Here is a 21,244-nt window from a genome sequence, read left to right on the forward strand (position 1 = left end):
GTACAGCTCTGTCCAAATGAAGGCTCCAATTCCAGACTCCATTAGCATTAAGAACCACTTATCAGATGCTGCAAAGCTTTATTGCTTTCCACCTGGCCTAGATAACTTAGATTCCTGAGTATACAATACCAGCGAGGATAGTGCTACAACCCTTCTTTGTTTTACAGAGCTGCACAGCTAAATACTATGTAAATGCAGGAAGTACCATACTGCCATCTACAGACAGGAATATCCCCTAATATAATCATTCAGTACTAAATTTTCCCACAGCCAAGAGTCACTTTATTCTAATTTTCTCCTTTTAACATTGATGAATCACAAACTGTTTACATACACTTCAATATCTCAGCCAAGCATGAACTTTCAGGCTTTTAATCTTTATAGACAAAGTTATTCTGCAGAGCTTAGAGGTACAGACAGAGGAAGAGAGAGTGAGCAGCTAGAAACTTTGTATTACCTGTCTGGTGTGGATGGGGCCTGGGGTCTTGAAGCCACCTTGACAGCTGCATTCGGAGACACTATAAGGGTCCGAGCTGCTTGAGGAGCACTTGGAGAGCGAGTCACAACCCACCACAAAGGTGTTATCCAGAGGCAGTTCCTGAATGACATGGTGCTTCTTAGGGGGCACAGGAGTCTCGGGTTTAATTTGAAAGGTGGGCTGTGGAGAGGCAGACTTGTAATGCTTTGCTAAATCTGGGCTGTCAGGCTTAAATGTGGTTGGAGTAGTGGCCCAGTTATATTTTCCCATAGTCTGTTCTTCTAGCTCTACGGGAATGTCTAAAGTGCCATTTATATGCTCATGGGCAGGATCGTCGGGCTTAGATTCTTCAATTGTCACAAAGTTGAGAAGGAGGCTTTTAGGAGAGCGCTTCTTTTTCTTCTTCTTCTTCTTGATCTGTCGGTTCTCCTGGTTCGGGGAGACCCATTCCCCACTCTGCTTGCTTTTTTGGACAACCTTGTGCCGGGGTGTCTGGCGGCATCGTACCAAAGCAGTGACAAAAATGACCAGGATGACTGTCATGGTGCCTGCAATTATAGCAATGATGATTTTGACATAGTCATTGGTCTGTGGGGTTATCTCACCATCCCCAACATTCTGGCCCACTGGTGTTTCCATATTTCTGCGCACCATCTCCTGCACGTATGAGCCATTGGTGATGGTTTCATTCACAAATAAATGCACCAGTGCTATGGTATAAAGAGACTCTGGCTGTCCTAAATCATTGACTTTTATCACCAGCCTATGTAAGCCATGATCTGCTGTGATTACCTTCTCTTTCAAAGTAATGTTGCCTGTTAACTGATCGATTGTAAACAAACCTCTCGAGTTCCCACCTATAATGCTGTAGCGGAGCTCTGCATTCATCCCTGTATCATTGTCAACTGCAAAGACTTTAGTCACCACGGACCCTGGATTGGTGGCTGTGGGAATCAAGTCATAGGAGTAGTTAGATGAAGGGATGACGAAAACCGGCCTGTTGTCATTCACGTCAACTACATTTATGGTCACTTTGGCAGTGGAAGAGCGTTGCACTCTTCCTCCATCAACAGCCTTCACCTGGAAAGTGTAAGAACCTTGTTGCTCTCTATCAAATGTAATATTGGGTCTTATTACACCAGTAAGTGGATCGATAATGAAATTCTCTCTGCCATTTAATATAGAGAGAGTAACTGCAGCATTCTCTCCAGAGTCAGCATCAGTAACTGTGATGAGCCCCACTGTTCCATACATGGGCAGGTTTTCTGGCACATAGAAATTGTATTCATTGTGGGTAAAAGCAGGGCTGTTATCATTCTGGTCCAGAACTGACAGTGTCACAGTAGCATTGGTCTGCAATGGTGGCATCCCATTATCCCTAGCCAGCACAGTGAAGGAGTACCTGTCCTGCTTTTCCCTGTCCAGCTTTCTTACTGCTGTCAGAACTCCTGTGCGGCGATCCAGGTTGAAAATGGGGGGTGCATCTGAACCCAGCATATAGCTGATCTCAGCATTGCGTCCACTGTCTGCATCTGTGGCACTGATCTTGGTCAGCTGGGTACCAGGAGCATTGTTCTCAGGAATGGAAAGTCCTATGACAGGCTGTGTGAAAACTGGGGCATTGTCATTCTCATCTTTGATTTTGATCAGCAGCATTGCTGACTGATTTAAGGGAGGTTTCCCTGAATCAGAGGCCACTATTTTAATGGCATATTCTCGCGTAGCCTCATAGTCTAAAAATGTGGCAGTCTCCAATAGAAACTGATTATCAAACACTGGCTTTAACCTAAAAGGGACATCATGGTCTGTGAAGCAGGTAACTTTTCCATTCAGATCAGCATCCTTGTCCATTACTGTAATCAGGGCAATTTTTGTATTGAGAGGTGCTTTCTCAGACAGGAGCACAGTCCCATTCACTGGATTGATGATGTATCTTGTGTCTATGGATGGAACGTTATCATTAATATCTGTGATATTTACCGTCACTGTTGCTCTTGATGGAGTTGAGCTGCCATCACTTGCCAAAACAGTTAACTTGTGTACGGGTGACTCCTCCCTGTCCAGTGGTTCCTTAATTGTGATGAGGCCAGTAGTGTTATCTAAGGCAAAGAGCCTTTTGGCCAGACTGGAGATCTGATTGCTGAAAAAGAAGTGGATCTGTGCATTTGAGCCCAGATCAGCGTCAGTGGCATGGAGCTGAGAAACTGAGGTGCCCACTGGAGCATTTTCTGGAATGCTAACTTCAATGTCATTTTCCTTAAAGACTGGGCGATTGTCATTCACATCAGTAACTGTTACTTGTAGGATGGCTGTACTGGATCTGGGAGGTGTTCCACCATCTTCAACTTTAATCTTCATCACATATGTGTCTTTCTGCTCCCTGTCCAGGATCTGCTGGACAATCAACTGTGGCCACTTATCTCCCTCAGGTGTTTCAATTATATCAAGTCCAAATACATTTTGACCCTAGAAGACACAGAAAGAAAAACAATTTTTATTATGAAAATATATTACAAATAGATACACATATCTTTACTGTACACGGGGATCCCATGAAAATACCTTTATAGGTGTATTTATACATTTACTGCTAGATTAAGTCTTTAGCCTTTGCCTTGAGTAGGGGCTGTGTGTACCTGTGCCTCCCTAGTAGCAGGCCTGAGCAGGAATGGTGTTTCAGAGCATCAAGGTTTCTTTTACAGCTCCAGCTCAAATTACAGAACTACTGAAAACATATGGCTTACTTCCTATTTTACACCTAGCCGGGGGGTGGGGGGGAAGGGGAGAAGATGTCAAGGCTCGACTCACAGAGGGGCAGTATCCACAGGGCTAGGGCTGTGCCCCACAACAAGGCTGGACCCAAGATTTGGGGAGGCCAAGCAAAAGCACAGGGGGACTTAATCCCCAGTTCAGCAAAGCAAGACAAGCGTACAATCTGTAGCATTTAGAGAAAAGAAAAACTACACCATATTGAAAAGGGGATTACCACATAATTTAAGATTCAAGTGGCACAGTCACAACTGAGACATGTTAGGTTATTAGAAATACATGAAAATCAGGAAGAATTATTCCCCTTTTCATCACTATGTATTTCATATTTGCAGTGAAAAATACATTCCAAGTGTGAAAATAAGATGTTTTTTCTTATGAATAATATCATAGGACTATTCCATTTACACTCTGAGTAATAAGATCCTGTAGTAGGGTTTGTTGAACACTTTATGCCCTTCTTACAGCAAGTAATGCATTTATATGTGCAGACACTGTAAAAACACAGCTTTTCCTCAAACTATGGGATGGACAGAGTGGTCTGAAAGTAATGTGCTGTCCTACAGGTGGGAGACTGGAGTCTGGTTCCCACTGCTGGTATCTCTCTGAGCCAGCAGATGCTGGAAATCTTGCAAAGGGAGCATATACATCCCCTAAGGAGAAGGAAGTGATTAGCAACGATTAATAGCAATCTCTCTGACTGATGAAGAATGGTGTTGACAGATTCCAAAGGGAATCCTGACAGCCTTATCTCCCCAGAAGGATTGGGCCCATAATGCAGACATTGAAGATGGGTGTGTAACATGGGTGAAAATGGGGGCTCAGTGAAACTCAAATAGGATGGGGGGAAGAGAACAGTTAGGATTTTACGTATTTATTTGTTTTTAAGAACATTAAACTCTCGTTATGCCTGTCATGTTTATAGTCAGAAACTGTGCTGCTGACCTAGCCCTTGCTATACTCATGATGGGACTGCTTCTGCCACCCTTACTCACACTGAGTAATAACTTACTGCATGAGTATTTCCATTGGCTTTAGTGGGTCTACTCACTTAGCAAGCAGCTACTAAGCATGAGTAAGGGTGGCAGAATTGGACCTTCTATAGTTTTATTTATTCATTTTAATTTATACACAAATTGCTAAAAGAGCATCTCTCCATGGCTCTCGATTCTGCCAATAAAATTTATAAAGACAACTGTTTGTTTAATTTACAGCTAACATTAACCAGATGTAAAAATGAAACATCAGCTCTTCCCACCTACATCCTCATGACACTCCCAACCCATCACCAAAGGTTAGGGGGATGAGATAGACTTTGCTGTGCACACTACAAATCATGCAATTTAGGGTATTTAAGACCCTGCGTGGGAGACGGGTTTCCAGTGTGGAGGATTCCACATTTGGCATGGTTAGTAAGAAGCAAGACTACATTGTACCCTGCTACCCACAATTAAATCAGTACCTATATGGGCCTAATGCTGCCTTTGTGCATCTTCCATTGTCATAAATAGTACCAGGGCTGTTGCAGATGAGGGCAGAATTTGACTCTATCCATTGCTGCAATCATTTCTTTTGTGGAAAAGCTGCAACATCTCCATTTCAAATAAAATAACCCAACTCTCTACCCCTAGTACAGTGTCTGTCACCCCAATAAGTAAAGACCCATGGCGATCTATAAGAGAAACATGGATTGGAAAACAGATCTTTAAAGTTATGAAAACAAATGTAGATCTTGCTTTTTCACTGGAAGATGAGTGAAGATACCAACCTTGCTAAGTGTGTCCGAATCAGGTTCTATATGCTATGAACCAAAGGGGTTAATTTCTAAAGCAGCGACCCCATGACAGACCTTCTCTTTATTAAAGACAAGTGAATCTTCTCCCTCAGTGATAGGATTATCATGAGTAGATTACTGCAGGCAACCTTGCTAGCAGTTGTTTAATTTGGACTAAGGCTCTTATTTGTTGCAAAAATGCTGAATTAAATAAACTGCTCTTTCAACACTGATTTCCAGAAAAACCTAGCAAGAGTGGGGAAAAAAAAGTCAGCTTTCCTTCAGTTCTTTATTTGCACACAAGCTGACAGATGTGCATTGATTATTCTGTCATTAGCTCCTGCAACTACAACAAACACTATATACAGACTTTTAATTCATGAAACTACATACCCAATTTAGCTTTTCTTTAACTATCAAATATGACAAGAGACACATTTTTCATTATAGCGTATGATTTTGGCTTAAACATATAACTTCAGTTCCCTGTCACTAGCAGTAAATTGCTGAGGAAACAGCAAAAAATCCAACACAAATTAGAATCTTTACTGAAAATATCAACATTTTAACAAAATGTTTAATGCAAAATTGCTACCATATAGAATGTAATAGGGATTAAGTAAATACAGAGTTCTATAGAAATTATTCTAAAAAAAAATACCAAATATAATAGAGAACTAGCTCGTCTATGCAATTTTTAAACTGATCTACAGCAATACATAGAAAATTACATTCCTGTTATATTAGAGTATGTCTACACAGCTGCTGGGAGCGAATCTCTCAGCCCTGGTTGCCAGACTTCTGATAGCAGGTCTCATGCTGGTGCGCTGAAAATAACAATGTGGAAGTTCGAGCTTCAGAACTTCAGAGTCTGAGCCCGAACACAAAAGCAATGTCTACACAGCTATTTTTAGTGCACTGGCACGGTCCCTGCCACCACATCTGTTCACCCCAGCAGCTGTATAGCCATACCCTCATAGGTTAATTTTAAAATGGTAAAGACAAGTTATTGTTCGCCATTAAACTCCACAGGATCAGATCTTTCCATATGGATTGCAGACTCTTAGGCCTGATCGACACTACAAGTTTATGTCGAATTTAGCAGCGTTAAATTGAATTAACTCTGCACCCGTCGACACAACAAAGCCATTTTTTTCGACATAAAGGGCTCTTAAAATTGATTTCTGTACTCCTCCCTGACAAGGGGATTAGCGCTGAAATCAACATCGCCATTTCGAATTAGGGTTAGTGTGGACGCAATTCGACGGTATTGACCTCCGGGAGCTATCCCACAGTGCACCATTGTGACTGCTCTGGACAGCACTCTGAACTCGGATGCACTGGCCAGGTGCACAGGAAAAGCCCTGGGAACTTTTGAATCTCATTTCCTGTTTGGCCAGGCGAGCTCATCAGCAAGGTGACCAGGCAGAACTCATCAGCACAGGTAACCATGCAGTCCCAGAATCAAAAAAGAGTCATGCATTACATTGAGAGGTTCCTGTAATTACAAATCAGTATTTTTGTTGAAAGAACTCTCTGCTATATTTACCTGATCATTCGTAATGGATCCAAATGTCCTTTTCGGTGCTGTTTTGGGCTGTCATGTAAATACAAAATTAGAAAGTTTTTAAAATGTGTAACATTGAAGTAGACCTGTAAATATACAACTATTCAAACACGGACACTCAACATAGTGGACTGGAACAGTTCTTTAGGTGCTACAACAGGCTAGTGTGCTGGGACTTAAGAGGGGGCTCCTTGGGTCCAGTCCTATACAAACTTGCTTCTGGCATATACGATTCTGCAGTATTACAAGTTGTCTCATTGAACTCAGTGGGATTCAGATTCTGGAGTAAGAGCTAAGCCTAGCAGGAAATATTTGCATGATTGGGCTCTTAGTTGGCAGATCACTGACTGGATGAACTGGAAAAGCAAAGCCATGGGTCAGTGCAGGCACCATTAAAATGGCCTGCCGTGGCCAAGACTACTCAGGAAATTAAGTTTGCAAACCAATAAAATGGATAGACAGTAATAGCTCTATTGGATGCTGATAAACTGATAGACCACAATGGCTTCTTAAATAAATAGAGCCCAAACCTCCCAACTATGGTAAAAAAATTCACATTAAAAATGTACAACACTCTGTGATGCATAGCACTTTGGATTTTAAAAGGGAATCAGGGTTTGTGATTATTTTTGAGACCATCAGAGAGTATTTGTTCGGTAATACACAAATAAGGGGTAGATCCTGTAAGGTGCATAGTGTGCTTAAATTTCACTAAAGCAGAATGCTCAGGCCCTGATTGGCAAGAAAACTCATTCTTAATATTGAAGGTCTTGTTTCTGCAGGCATGTTTATCTTAAGGCAATTTACTCACAGTGCATAAAATTAAGCATATTTTAACAGGGTGAGGTCCTAAATCTTTTTAGCAGATTGTACAAATGACAAAATCTATACAGAATGTATATAAGAAATATTCAAAGTGGTAATAAAATATACAATGAGCAAGTGGGCCCACACAGTTTAACCATCCTAAAATGTAGGAACCTACCATACAGAATGCTTGTGGTTAGATAATCCTGGCATCAAACTGTGAATCAGCTATAACGGTTTCCTGACTCCTTGGTACAAAATTATTTTAAATAGATAACTCATTTGCAAAAATAATACTTTAATAAGAAAATCTTCAATATATAAGCATCTTGCATCCAAAGGATCCTAAAGTGCTTAAGAACCACCCCTTCCCACCAAAATAGCTCAGCTGTTTGCTGGCTGATGAACATTTCAGGTATAGCCAAGTAGGAAACACTTGCAGTTCTGCTGAACATACAAGGTAGGTCCCAATGTTCTGTTGTTGTCAAGAGAATTCCTATGGAACACTGTAGCAGAGCAGGTGCAGCCGAGAATGAGCCAAGAGAAAGGATTACAGTAACACAGGCACATAAGATTTCCAATGCAAAATTATACAGGAGCTGCAAAATGGGACAGATCAGTTTTCTGATTTTGTTTTTAAAAAGCGTGCATTTTTCTTTCAAGCTTGACACTTTGAATGTGAAACGTGTAAATTCCCACAGATGAAGCAGTTTGCTGATACCACAGTACAAGCGTCATAATAGTGTGATGCGGAGAATTTGTGTTGGGGGGGAAACTTAAAGGTGGCAGCCCTGGTTACCCAGGATAAAAGAGAGCCTGAAAAATACAAGAGACATTACTCTCAGTCTTTCTGCAATAACATTAAATTTACCTTCCCAAGCATTTCAGTGCTTGTGTATTCCTCCTAAACCTCCTTTTTGTTCAGATTACAATACTTTGGACCACTTACTGATTCTCTGCTGACTTGCCCATTGCATTTCTTACCTTTCTCTCCCTTTTGGAATAATGGTTCCTTATCCGTACTTTGTGCTGAGCCCCTGCCTAGTATTACGCTTGCTATCAATATAATGTAAGTAGTTAGGCTTTGAGTGTATGGATAGGAAAGCTTTGCTTGTGATTTACAGGTGGGGTGGCTCTTGTATTTTTCAGGCTCTCTCTTATCCTGGGTAACCAGGGCTGCCACCTTTAACCATTTCCCCTCCAACACAAATTCTCCGTATCACACTATTAGGATGCTTGTACTGTGGTATCAGCACACTGCTTCATCTCATCAGGATGTAACCTCATGACAGCATGAAATAATTTGAAGGTCACTTGAGTGGTTCTATAAACTTAGCTCAAATGGACTCCTATCTGGGTGCATCACCAGCCAAGTGTCTCACAAGCATTAATTAATGTGTTCTCACAATACTTTGAGGTAAGGAAGTATTACTACTCCCATTTTACAGATGGGGTCCTGAGACAGAGAGAGAGTACATCACTTGTCCAACATCATGCAAAGAGTCCATGGCACATCCAGAAACTGAACCCGCTCTCTTGAGTACCACTCCAAGGCCTTAAACTCAAAATCATCCTTCTTTTACGGACAGTTTCCACAAAACAGGGATAGGTAACAAATGTAGGTAGGAGAACTAGAAAAGTGGATTCTTCTCCACATCACATCCCATTATATATGTTGAGAGACATACACACACACTCTACTGAACAGGAGATTGATTAAGTACATGATGGACAGTTTAAGGTATTGAATATGACTGAGTGTTGTTCTAAATGCTTCCATTTTTCCATAGCCTGAAGGAGGGTTCCAGAAACATTTCCTGTCCCAGCAATTTTCCCCTTCCTTGTAATGGCACTAGAATTTATACAGGGAAGAAAGGACTTGGGGTTTACGCTAGGTATCTCATTGTTCTTTATTTTATTATAAAATAGAATTTTTATGATAGCATATTCTACATGTCACACCATTATAGATTTGATACATTTGCCAGTTAAGGTTAACAGGGACCAAAGAACCAATCATCTGTAAATATATGATTACACATTTCATGGATATCACTTACCAAAACATAACTGTGGTTCAGGAAGTGTCAGGCAGAAAGCTATTCTGGGTACTCTCTCAACAAAAGCTAAATAAAGAGCCCATTCTGCTGTGTCCGCCAGAACAAGGCACCTTGAGATTCTAAATACATTTTTAGAGTTATCGGATGACCAGGAGTTTGAGCAATGTGGACCTGCAATACACCCTATTCCTTCCCTGCTCTGTAACCAGGTAGACTGTCAAGAAGAAGAAGATTCAGACTGACATCCACTTGTGCACAGGAAAACACAGGCAATTGTGTTCCTTACCTTAAAACAGATGCTGCTCAGCACACTTACCACTTCCATCCATTTCAATGGGAACTGAGGGTGATGGACATATGGCTTTAGAGAGACAAGGCAGATGAGGTAATATTTATTGGACCAACATCTGTTGGCAAGAAAGACAAGTTTACGAGCGATACAGACTTTTCCTCGGCTTTTTGAGCTCTGTGTAGCTCAAAAGTTTGTCTCTCTCACCAACAGAAGTGAGTCCAATAAAAGATATTACCCCACCCACCTTGGCTCTCTAATATCCTGGGATCAACACAGCTACAACAACACTGCATACATGTGGCTTTGGCTCATAAAGCATGGAAAACAGAAACAAAAAGCCCTTTGACACTATTAAAAAGTAGTGCAAATACACAGAAATTCATGCCCATTAAGTCTATATCTCAATCTCATTTCATTCCCTCCCCCTCCCACCCTAAACAAATACCTGAAGGAAATATGCACATGCCTCCCAAATTTTCTTTTAAGAGACAGAAACTTTACTGAGTTATATAGGTGCAAAAAAAGAAATTTGAACCCTCTGATTTTGTATTCATACACTAAAGTTATTTTGCATTATATCTTTTTTGATGTGAGGCCCTTGTAAGCCAAAGTGGGTGAAATTTTTGCATCTTGGTGATATTGTTTACTTTTAGGGAAAATGCTGACAAAATCTTTGTGTGGGTTACATGGGTAACATAAACACAGGCGCTTAACTAGAGATATAGGTGCCTAAATAAGCACAGTAAAAAATAAAAAACAAAATAATGTGTTCTCTTGACTTACATCATAAAAGGGCATTCTTTGATGTACCCATACTATACCTTAATGTCAAAGTTTTCATTGCTTTATGAATTATGACATTTAAAAGAAGAACACTTTGATCTCAGATTCAGGAAACTTCCAATTCACGTTTGAAATTATGCACACTTATGGAATGCCCAATAATCTCATGTAATAGAGCTTTCCCCCTTCATCTGTTAGTGATATTTCTCTCCCCCACCCCTACACACACATTCACAAATAAGCTTGGGGGGAGGGTGTATGCCTCGGGGTAAAAACTACGGAAATATATATGATGGTAAGACCTTCCAAAATCTTTCTTCTTTATGGGGATTTGTAAACTCAAAGAGAAAGTTTGTGTTGAAACTTGAACTCCCCAGGGGATCATTTCTACTTTTGAGAAAAAAGAAAAAGATATGCTTTTCCAAAAAAAAAAAAAAAAAAAAAAAAGTTATCCTTTTTTGTATTGTTCTGGGAAAGACATAGCTGAGCCACCTTACTAAAATTTGAAAGGTGCTTGACATATGCATGTACAAGATGCCACTTCACTGCCTATTGGAAGACAAATAACAGTGCACTTTCAGAGTTATAAATCTGGTACAGTTGCCCAGAAGAAGCATCTAGTGCCAGTAAGTACTAAAAATAGTTGCAGAGATTGGATTCTAAAACTGATTAAATAAAGGCTGTTTACTGTGTTGATCAGGGAATGCTCAGGACAGACCAAAAATCTGTTTCTGAACTTTTCTGGTGCTTGATTTATCAGGAAACCAACTTGACAGCCCCACTCACCCCCTCCAACATCCCTACTGTCACTCATTGGTATTTATCAGAGTCAATACAAGAAAAGCATGAGTTCCAAAAAGATAAAATATTTCCCTGCTGTATTGTGACAGGGCCACTTTGGAAGTAAACAATGAAACAAAATGACAGCATACGGTATAAATATAGTGAAAACTATAATAGATAAATCTTCATTTCACTAAGTATCATTATCTAGCAATTTGTGGTATTACTGAAAGTACCTTCCTTGTGACTTGATTCGGATTAAAAATCCTGGGATCAAAGGAATATTTTAAGTACTCCTAGGGAAATTCTGCACCAAAAAATTTAAAATTCTGCACAAAAAAATTAAAAATGATATGCACATTTTAAAATTCTTCAAATTGTATCTGTCAGTAAATAAATGTGACTCCAACATGGCAGTGGGGAGCACAGACCACTGGCTGCATTGAGGTGGGAGACCAACCCGAAGCCCCCAGTTCCCCGGGTACCATAGACTCGGCAGTGAGGCGGCATCTGACCGTCACCTTGAGGTCTCTTCCAACCCTAATATTCTGTGACACAGTGCAAGGGCCCGCTCCAGAAACACCCCAGGGCCCTGTCCCTCTGCACCAGGAGCACCCAGGTGTGGGTGGGCAGGCTCAGCAGGACCCAAGTGTGGAGGGGCTTGGCGTGGGGGGATCCAGGTGTGGAGTGTGAGGGCTCTGTGTGGGGCAATCTGGGTGTGGGTGATGGGCTGTTCAGAGGCTCGCTGGGGTGTTCCAGGTGCAGGGGCAATGAGACTCTGCAGGGGATCTCTGCAGGAGTGGGGGGGGGGTGCTGAGTGTAGGGAGATAGGACTTGGCGATGAGGTAGGTCTGGGTGTGGGGGGCTTAGTGGGGGAGTCCCGGTGCTGGGGGAGTGAGGCTTGATGGGTGGGGGTCCAGGTGCACCTGTAAGAGATCAGTGGGGTGGGGGTCTGGGAGTGGAAGGCTCATCAGAGGGGTCCAGCGGTAGGAGGTAGGGCTTGACAGGGTGAGGGTTCGATGGGCCTGCTAATGGGGGAGCCCCAGCTGCTGCCCAGGGGACGCCACATGCCAGGCTCCTGCTTCCCCTCGCAATTCCTCTATCCCCTTCTCTTCTCTTCTCCATTCCCCCTCCCCTCACTTTTCCATCCCTCATTTTCCCGACCACCACCCCTTACCCAGCCCCACCACAGGCACTCCCTGTTCCACAAAATAGAAAACAGGAAGACTCCCAGCACCCAGAAGAGGAGTATGACTGGCGCTAGGACCCATGAGGTGGCATCCAGCTGCAGAGTCAGCAAAGGGGAGACACAGCCTCCTTCAGTTGGGTAGCTCTGCGCTTGCAGAATGGGTGGGAGGACAGTGACATTGAACTCCATGTGCCCCCCCCATGCCTCACCTCTGTTTGGAGGGGGGAATCCCCTCCAAAAAACTGCCCCCATGGTTGCCCCCGCACACGGTTTCCCTTTACTTCCCTGCTGTTTTCTGCAGGGAAAACACAGGAACTCTGCGGGGCAGGTGGCGTTTTCTGCAGGCATGCAGTCCTGCAGAATCCCCCCAGGAGTAACAATTTGATAGGGAAATACATAAACATACCCAATACTGTACATCACCTAACTGTGTCCCATTTCCAAGGCATTTATTACAACAACATAGACTGATGAATGGCAGTTTCTGGGTTTTTTTGGCTAAGAAACCACACTCCTACAAATTATCTCATATGGGTTTATGTGGGTGTTTTTCATATTTTATATTTATATATATATATCCCTGCTAGTGATCTAAGTGCACCCAATTTCTGCCTTCCCTTAGAATCAGCAAAAATGATGCAAAGATCTAAGCAATCTAGTCTATTCTTAGATTATACCCTGTAATATATACTTTAGATTTTTCTGCCCCAAATTTTACATATTTCAGAGGATGGATTTTCACCGACAGGAAGGAAAGCAAACAATAATATTTTTTTCACAGAACCATCCAGATGCCTTATTGGGTATTACTATCACTTTTGTCCATTCTCTTCCTTTATCTTTAGTCATCTGTTTATAACGTCTGCTACATGTGTCATCTTGACTGTCATCTCTGGGGCAGGTCTTTGTTTTGGTATGTCCATGTTATATTTTTCAGCACTTAAAAATAATGAATTGAAAAATAATTTTTTTAGAAGACTAATGACCAATTTTCAGGAATGAAAACCACACATTTCAGTAGGCAGCTTTTACAACCTGTTCAGAGTTTACCCCCTTCCTGAACCTTCACTTTAACAGCTATGAGCTTGTCTGCCATGCAGTTAATTCAAGTAATAACTTAAATATTGTCCCTAACTCAACTCCTGTCCACACTCGAAAACCCTTGACTGTGGTCATGCTTTTAACTTGAGCTGCTTGGCCTGTCAAGCTAGAGCGCCAGTTGGCATAACTTGTCAGCTGCCAACATGACCATTCTGTTGCATGGACGTAGTCTAGGTCCACTCAAGTGCCACTAATCCTCCAATGCCTTCCCAGAATTCCTTCTGTGTGGGAGGCACAATCCATGTCAACAGCTCATAAACAGTATAAAGTGTTATTTGAAAACCAGCCGCTGGATCCATCCTGCTTATAGATTTAAGACTCGACTCCCATCCCCATTTAGCTTTACCGTGCAAAAATTGGTCCACTGGGGTCCTATGCACAGGACTCCAGAGAAGAATGTGAATCTGAATGAAATTGTTTTTGACATTCAGTATTATGGCTTTCAGTAAAGGAATGAAATCCACAATAAATGATTGAACATGAGTCAGATAACAGAAACAATAGACTTCCAGTAGCCAATGCATTGTTAAGGTTTTTCCTTATTATTATGCCCTTACACATGAACAGATTAGTTCCAGGAACTGCCCCGAAGGGAAAGCCAACCAATCATTTCACAATAATGTGCATATTAAGACAGCTTTCCATGTTCAGTTGTTGATGATTTCAGAGGCAGAGAACAAAGTATACCAATATTTCAAACTGGTGTGTGTCAAGTATAGCATTACAGTCATAAAATAAGTTATTATCTCAAACATATTTCTGATAGATAAATTCATTCTATAAAGCCCTTTGCACTAACATACTGGGGAGAAATGAAACAAAATTCCCCTTGCATGCATGTAACATTAGCCAGGTCCTTTTACAAAAGGAAAAGGAACAATTTGCAGTTTTCTTTGTTACTGTGCCCATAAGACTCAGTGCACCGCAGTGCTGACGTAAGATTCACTGAGCCACCTATGAACTTCAATCCTGTTGCTCCAATGCAGGTTCTGAAAGTCACCTCTCTTCTTTAGGAGTTCTCTTTAAATATTATCTGACCAGTACAGCAGGAATGCAGAGTGTCATTTTCTCAGTTCTGCCAAATAAGTCTGTGGTAAGTGTGATTTTTAAAGTCCACACAGAAAATGGTAAAGTGAAATGTTGGAAATTTTGACGTTAAATCTTCAACTGAAACCAGAGGTTCAAATCCTGCCTCTATAAATATGAACAGTTTATAGAAATTGTATATTTAAAATTATTTGACATTCAGCATATGAAGCATTACTTAAACCTAATCTCTACATTTCTTTTGCACCCACCCAGTCTTCCCTGTATGAGTGTATAAGTGGAGTTTGTGTAACATGTTCAGATTCTCTGAAATGAGAGGCGTTATGGAAATAAAATATTTATTAATTTCAAGTAAAATGAGAGTGTAGTATATTATCAGTAAGGAAAACAACATGGACATGAAAATGTTATTTACTCAGATCTGATTAAAACACACAAAACTGAAATGGATTTCAGTGAGATGCATCTTTCTAGAATCATCTTTAAAGAGAAAAGAAAGCCTAAATATTTCCTAAAACTGCTGTGTGTTTCTGTTGCAGTGATCTCAAAAATGAACTGAAGAACTTCTGCTATCTTCCCAGCTCTGCTATGCAGTTATTCTTGCTAAGGGCTATTGGCAATATTGACATTTGATCTAAGCATTTATACAGGTCATCAATGTGGTATCTAAGTACCTTGCAGAGACTATCAGAACAATGATTCACTCTATAGATATGCGAAGTGGCTTCCTTCTTCCCCTCAAGTCAGTTGGGATAATGAGTATTGTTTTGTTTATTCAATCTCTTTCCCTCTCCACCTCTTCCTTCTGATTTACTCTTCAACACGCCACACATTCAGACTTCTTTCACAATGACTTTTATGACCCACAAAAAACACACAGGACAAAAAGGGCCAATGCTGCTATTAGAGCATTGACTGGTGCTCTGCTAGCTGCAGCTAGCATTCAACAGAAAACTGTTGAGGTATGAGGGAGAAGAGATTGAGGAGTTGGGGACAGAGACACTGAAGAGATAATAGCACAGTCAAGTCCCAAAGAAGAAGTTTCCTCTGGGCCCCCAAATCCAGTCCTCACCCTCCAAATGGTCGCTGCCCTACCTTAAGTTGCATTCAGAAAACGGAAAAGCCTCCAAAATGAGATCGGCAGCTGTTTCAGAATTATATTTAAAACCTAATTCTAAAGAAAACCCACCTGGAGACTCTCTATTTTCAAGGCACAAGGCTGACAAAAAGTCAAGGAACTATATTATTATGTGTGCATTTATACAGCAAACATCACAATAGTCCTAGCACAAGCCATTTTACCATTCAAAGACAGAAAAATCAACAGCTCTACAGATTCAAACCCAATAACGCAATCAGATTTTCTTGTTGTTCATTTTTTGTTAAGTTCGCCCACCATCCAATATACGTATTTAGCATATTTATACAAGGCTCTGGGTGTTGTTTACAGCTCCAGACCTGAAAGACTAGGGTCACATATAAGCAATAGCTATCGGACTTTGTGAATTCAAAACACTTAAAAGTCAATAGAAAGTTTTACAGAAGGTTTTGGGACTGATCTACTACAGGAATTATACACTTTTGAGAATTGAGAGCAAATTTTTCCATGAACAACAACAACATTCATATGTGACAACAAAAAAACGTGTTCACATGGATGACATATATTCCTGTGCAGTGGGCCAGTTCAAACCTTTCTGCATCACTTTAGATCTATTCTGAGGACTTACTTTGGACTTAAGTGGCATCTAGACCTTGTGCCGGCCCTCTGCACAATGGTGAATTTCACCCATGGGCACCTACTAGTTCATTACTGTCAGGTATATTATTATTAGGATTAGATAGGGAACAAAATAGAAGCTAACAAGTTGTTTAGCCCATTAAATGCACTATAACAGATATGAAAAGTCTCTAATGGCGGTTACTGCAACAAGCAGAAGGATGATGGTGCAGTCAAAATGGAGGGGAAAAGCAATCTCAGAATCAGGACTGGCTCTAGGCACCAGCAAAGCAAGCACATGCTTGGGGCGGCACATTTCCAGGGGCGGCATTCCTTTATTTTCCCCCAGCCCTGCTCAGTCAACCAATAAGCCCCTGTGTGGGGCGGGGCAGCGGGCTCAGCACAGGGGTCCCGGCCCTAGGGCGGACCCTGCCCTGGCCCCCCGCCACCGGGGGAGCGGGGCGATGCAGCTCCTCCCCACCTACCGGCCCCTGCCGCAAGTGTCACAAGCGGCGGAGGAGCCGGAGTCGAGGGGAGCCCGGGATCGGGGCAGGACCGCAGCCGGTAAGGGACCTGCTGCCCCGGGCGGCTCGGTGCTGGGTGGGCGCCCCTGGTCTGCCCCCCCTCCCCATGGCTAACGCACCCCCCAGCTGCTCTGTCGGTTGCTGTCCCCTCTGTGGGGGTGGGGCTGGGTCTGAGATTGGGCTGGGGGCCCATGGGCGGGATGTACAGCCCCGAGCACCTCACTCCAAACACTGCTATAGCATGACACATTCTTTTAACGTTACCAGTATCAGTGGCTTCTGGTGAGCTCAGTTTCTCAAAACTGAAATTACTAAAATATTATTTGAAGTCCACCATGTCTCAAAATCATTTGTTAGGACTCGCATTAATTTCAATTGAAAGTACCATTGCAAAAAAATTAGATTTAAAAGACTACACAAGTATAAAAACCAGAAAAATTCAGTTCATATAAATTCTTTTAATTTATGAGAATTTGGGTGCACCGGAAGACACTAATGTTTTTCATTACAGTGTACAGTTGAACCCAGATTGTTTGTAATTGTGATTCTGCTAAAATTAAATAAGTACCCTAGTAGGAAATTGTTTTATTTCACTAACTACAAATTCTCGGTTTTCATTTTTTTTTTAAATTTTCAACAGTCAAAACAAAACAAAACAAAAAATACTGCAAAGTGAAAACATGTGTAAAAGCCAAAATAAAAGGGGGGCAGCCAGAAACTTTTTTGCTTGGAGCGGCAAAAAACCTAGAGCCAGCCCTCCTTAGAATGAAAAGGTATATAATATCCTCCTCTCTAATGCCCAGAAGAGCATCCCATCACAAAAACAAGCAAACAAAAAAAGACAAGATAATTTGTTAATAAGAGAAAAAATATAATTTAACTTTGGAACACCAGCAATAACCAAAGCAATAATGCACATCACATTAATGGAAGCAGCAATTATAAACACAATGTTATAAAAATGTACTTGAATACTGACAGCTGATGACTCAGAATTCACACTCCTTTTTCCAGTGTTTCTAGTTGTTTCTTTAAAATTATCTGCAATGCTCTTTGCTAGATTTCCCCAGTTCCAAAAGCTCGATGGGACTCAAGTGTTCAAACCAACTATTCATAAAACACTAGTCTGGGAATACAAATTATATTGTAATAAACCTTTCTTTCAGAAATAAAAATAACTATACTGTGGTCAAGTGCCAGGCTCCATGGTTGATGTACTATTTAAATCCTGTCTTTGACAGCTATAAATATAATATTGGGCTTTCTCCCCATCTTCCTTTCTTTTGTAACAATGAAAAACTATTCTGTTCTGTGCTGTGTGGGGAAAATAGCAAGGGCTAAATTAATTGTCTTCATCACTTAATGCCAACTTTAAAAAACATTTCCTGATGTGAAATTATTTTTGTGTAGGATTAATGATTCTCTCTGTTGTCTTTTCTCTTAATTTTTTCAATCACACACACACAGCACGCATACACATGCTTGATAATATAGGGGAAAATCTGTATCTCCCAGCCCCCATTTTATAAAACATATTTTAAAAAGAAGAAATTTGGGGGGAAATATAGATTTTCCTCCCTTTCATCATCAAACATTTACACTCCAGCGTATAGCTGCTTGAAAAAGGATGGTGTGGGCAGGGAGGAGGAGGGAGAATCTCTCTCCTCACCCCAAAATGTTCTGGAAATTGTTCTTCTTTCTTTTTTTCTTCTTTTATCAAAATTTCAGTTGCAGTATTCTGATCAGTCACATACAGGTGTTTAACAAAGCTTTCAGCTACCAGGCTACCCTCCTTTCAGAATACATTGCTATTGGTGGAAACTCAGTTGTTACTATCTTGTTACTACAGCAATGGTAGAATACAGGATTTTTCTACAGCAAATTTAATCAACATGGACAGGACCAAAGCATAGGCACAGTAAGTACTCAAAAGTAGTAGCTGGTTACGCTAATCATTACTGCTATTAAATATTTATATTATGGCAATGCCCAAAAGCAGCAATCAGGATTGTGCTGGGCACTGTACAAATACAGAGTTAAAACAAGAGAAAATCCTGGTGCTGAAGTGCTTCCAATCTAAGTAAGTTTAGTTCAGCTTGGTATTGACATAGTCTTCCTTGATGGAAGACTTTCTACTGCGTCAAGAGGTGGTTTTGGGAGGTTTCCATCTGCACAAAGGAACTACGGGTCCTGTCTAGACTGTTGATTTAGACCACTGCTGTCCAGCTGTTTGACCCCAGGTCAAAAAATGAAAGCCATGTGAAGGCATACAATATGCTTCTCATTTCCACACAATACTGATGGAACTTGCATTGGTACAGGTGTGACAAAATGTGGCATCTCTAACCACTGAGAGGTGCACCATAGGTGATATTTGTCATGAATGGATCTGGCAGATACATCCTTGAGGGGGTTCTTTAGTTTGCACTGCTACTTCAGGGATCTTAGGACTGTAGAGATATGGTGTAGAGAACAGAGAAGAGTGCCTTGATTGTGATCCCATCTGGGCTTGTAAGGGCTTCATGAGTAGAAAAGCCAGCAGAGTCTGAATTAGAGACCATCAGACCTATCTGACAGACTCCAAGACTCAAATTGTGTTTGAGACTGTGGATCAATGAGGATGTCCTTCATTTTGCAGACTCAGTCCAGAGGGAGTAACACAGTGAACAGACTGGTAAAGATCCTGACTCACAGGTGATGGAGATACTGAGGAAGATCCAAGTAGTTCTTCTCCAGCCCATGAATTTACAAGGCTTTGATTACCTTATGGGTATCCTAAATAACCTTTTAGCTCAGGATCCTACTAGGGCTGTTCTGTATGATCACATCTAGAATTCAAAACCAGCTGGACAGAACAGTACTAAATTTGAATTTGCTCTTGAATTTCAAATCAATCATGCTGAGTCCAAACAGAGACTGAGACTGTCTCAGACTGATGAAGGCAGTGGCATTTTAATATACTAAACCAAGGACAACAACACAAAACCAAACCATATTAGACACGAAAACATTATACATAAACACACTAAATAAATACGCACATGCACACAAACACATAAAGTTACTGGGTTAGGTACTCAAAAAGCCAGGAAATGACAATTTAAGATGCATTCTTATCAACATCAACTTTTCATTTAATAAGAAATCAAGAATTAACATAAAGGCAAGTTTTTACAGTTTTCCTATCTACTGTAAATATATGGGTGCACAAGTTCTTTTCAATTTATAACATGCTTTAAAAATAATGTTGGAAAGACGTATGCACTACACTAAAGTTTCAGAGTAACAATTTCATTGGCATCAAAATCCACCATTTCATTTGAAAGTCTAACCATGCAGTACAGAGAGTCAGATATCACCTCTTTGACAAGTGTTGTTTCACTAGATTGCCAAATGGGTCATTCTTACTTGATTTCCCACTCCTGGCCTGTATGCTGCAGTGCTTTTTGGTTGTCTCAGAACTGCTTTGTTGTACCCCACATGCTCCCTGTCACATCCTTATATACCAAACCAGAGGGAAAACTCATCCCTGCAGCAAGCCTCGGCTACAGCTAGTATAAATAGATGGTTTAGTTTTAAATCCAGTGAGGTGCAGGAAGGAGCTGTTCCCCTTTGCAGTCTGTGAATGTGACTCCCAAATAGTTGAAAACAAGACAGGAAGGGCGTTTTAAGCCCAACTCTTACACCCAATGTTACGTTCAGTTGCGCACCTGAACGCTGCTAAGCCTCAGTTGGGTGAATACCTGCAAACCATCACGGAAAAGAATCAGTGTGCAGATTACCAAAGCACAAGTCAATGACATATTGCTCCTGTGCAGGCAATATCATGAATCTCACAAGCCACCTGGACAAGTATCATATCACCTCCTGGCCCCTTCCCTGGCACTCAATAATGCCCTTAAACAGGGCTAAGAAACAGGGCTAAAGAAAGCTAATGGCCATGTTCCTCCTCCCAGTACTTGCTAGTCCACAAATCCCACAGATGTCTTGGACCTTCTCTGCCCCAATAATTCAGATTAGTAAAATTCTACTGTATGTTTGTTTCATGTAGTATTCTGTTGTTTTTAAATCACTTCTTTGTATACGTGTTAAACCACAACACCTGGTATCGGGAAAAAGTCCTTAGTTAGTTCAGGATCTCAAAGTTCTAATGCTTAGACATTAAAGGAGGTTACTTATACCCATAAAAATGATAAAATCTTTTATTACAATTTAATTAGAAATAGACAATGTTGTTTAACCGAAACAAATATCCTATTTCTGAAATGAGTTAACCTATTCAAAATTCAGATCACAAAGGAGATTCTCATCCACAAATATTTCTGTTATAAGCAGCATACAGTGTCAGAT

The 21,244-nt window shown here is 41.1% G+C and overlaps 1 protein-coding gene across 4 annotated transcripts in view; it reads right to left on the reverse strand.

Moving 5' to 3' along the window:
• PCDH11X (protocadherin 11 X-linked) overlaps nt 1-21,244 on the reverse strand; it is a 985,888-nt gene that overhangs the window by 819,830 nt on the left and 144,814 nt on the right. For 2 of the 4 annotated variants that reach the window (XM_043522098.1, XM_007059453.4), the window contains exons 3-4: nt 6,571-6,618; nt 458-2,944 (exon numbers count right to left, since the gene is read on the reverse strand). In XM_043522098.1, the coding sequence (XP_043378033.1) occupies nt 458-2,944; nt 6,571-6,618 (2,535 nt within the window). The remainder of the gene's footprint in view (nt 1-457; nt 2,945-6,570; nt 6,619-21,244) is intronic. The other 2 variants (XM_043522099.1, XM_043522100.1) reach the window with 1 other exon arrangement.

The sequence above is a fragment of the Chelonia mydas genome, chromosome 9, assembly GCF_015237465.2.
Source record: "Chelonia mydas isolate rCheMyd1 chromosome 9, rCheMyd1.pri.v2, whole genome shotgun sequence".
NCBI lineage: Eukaryota > Metazoa > Chordata > Testudines > Cheloniidae > Chelonia > Chelonia mydas.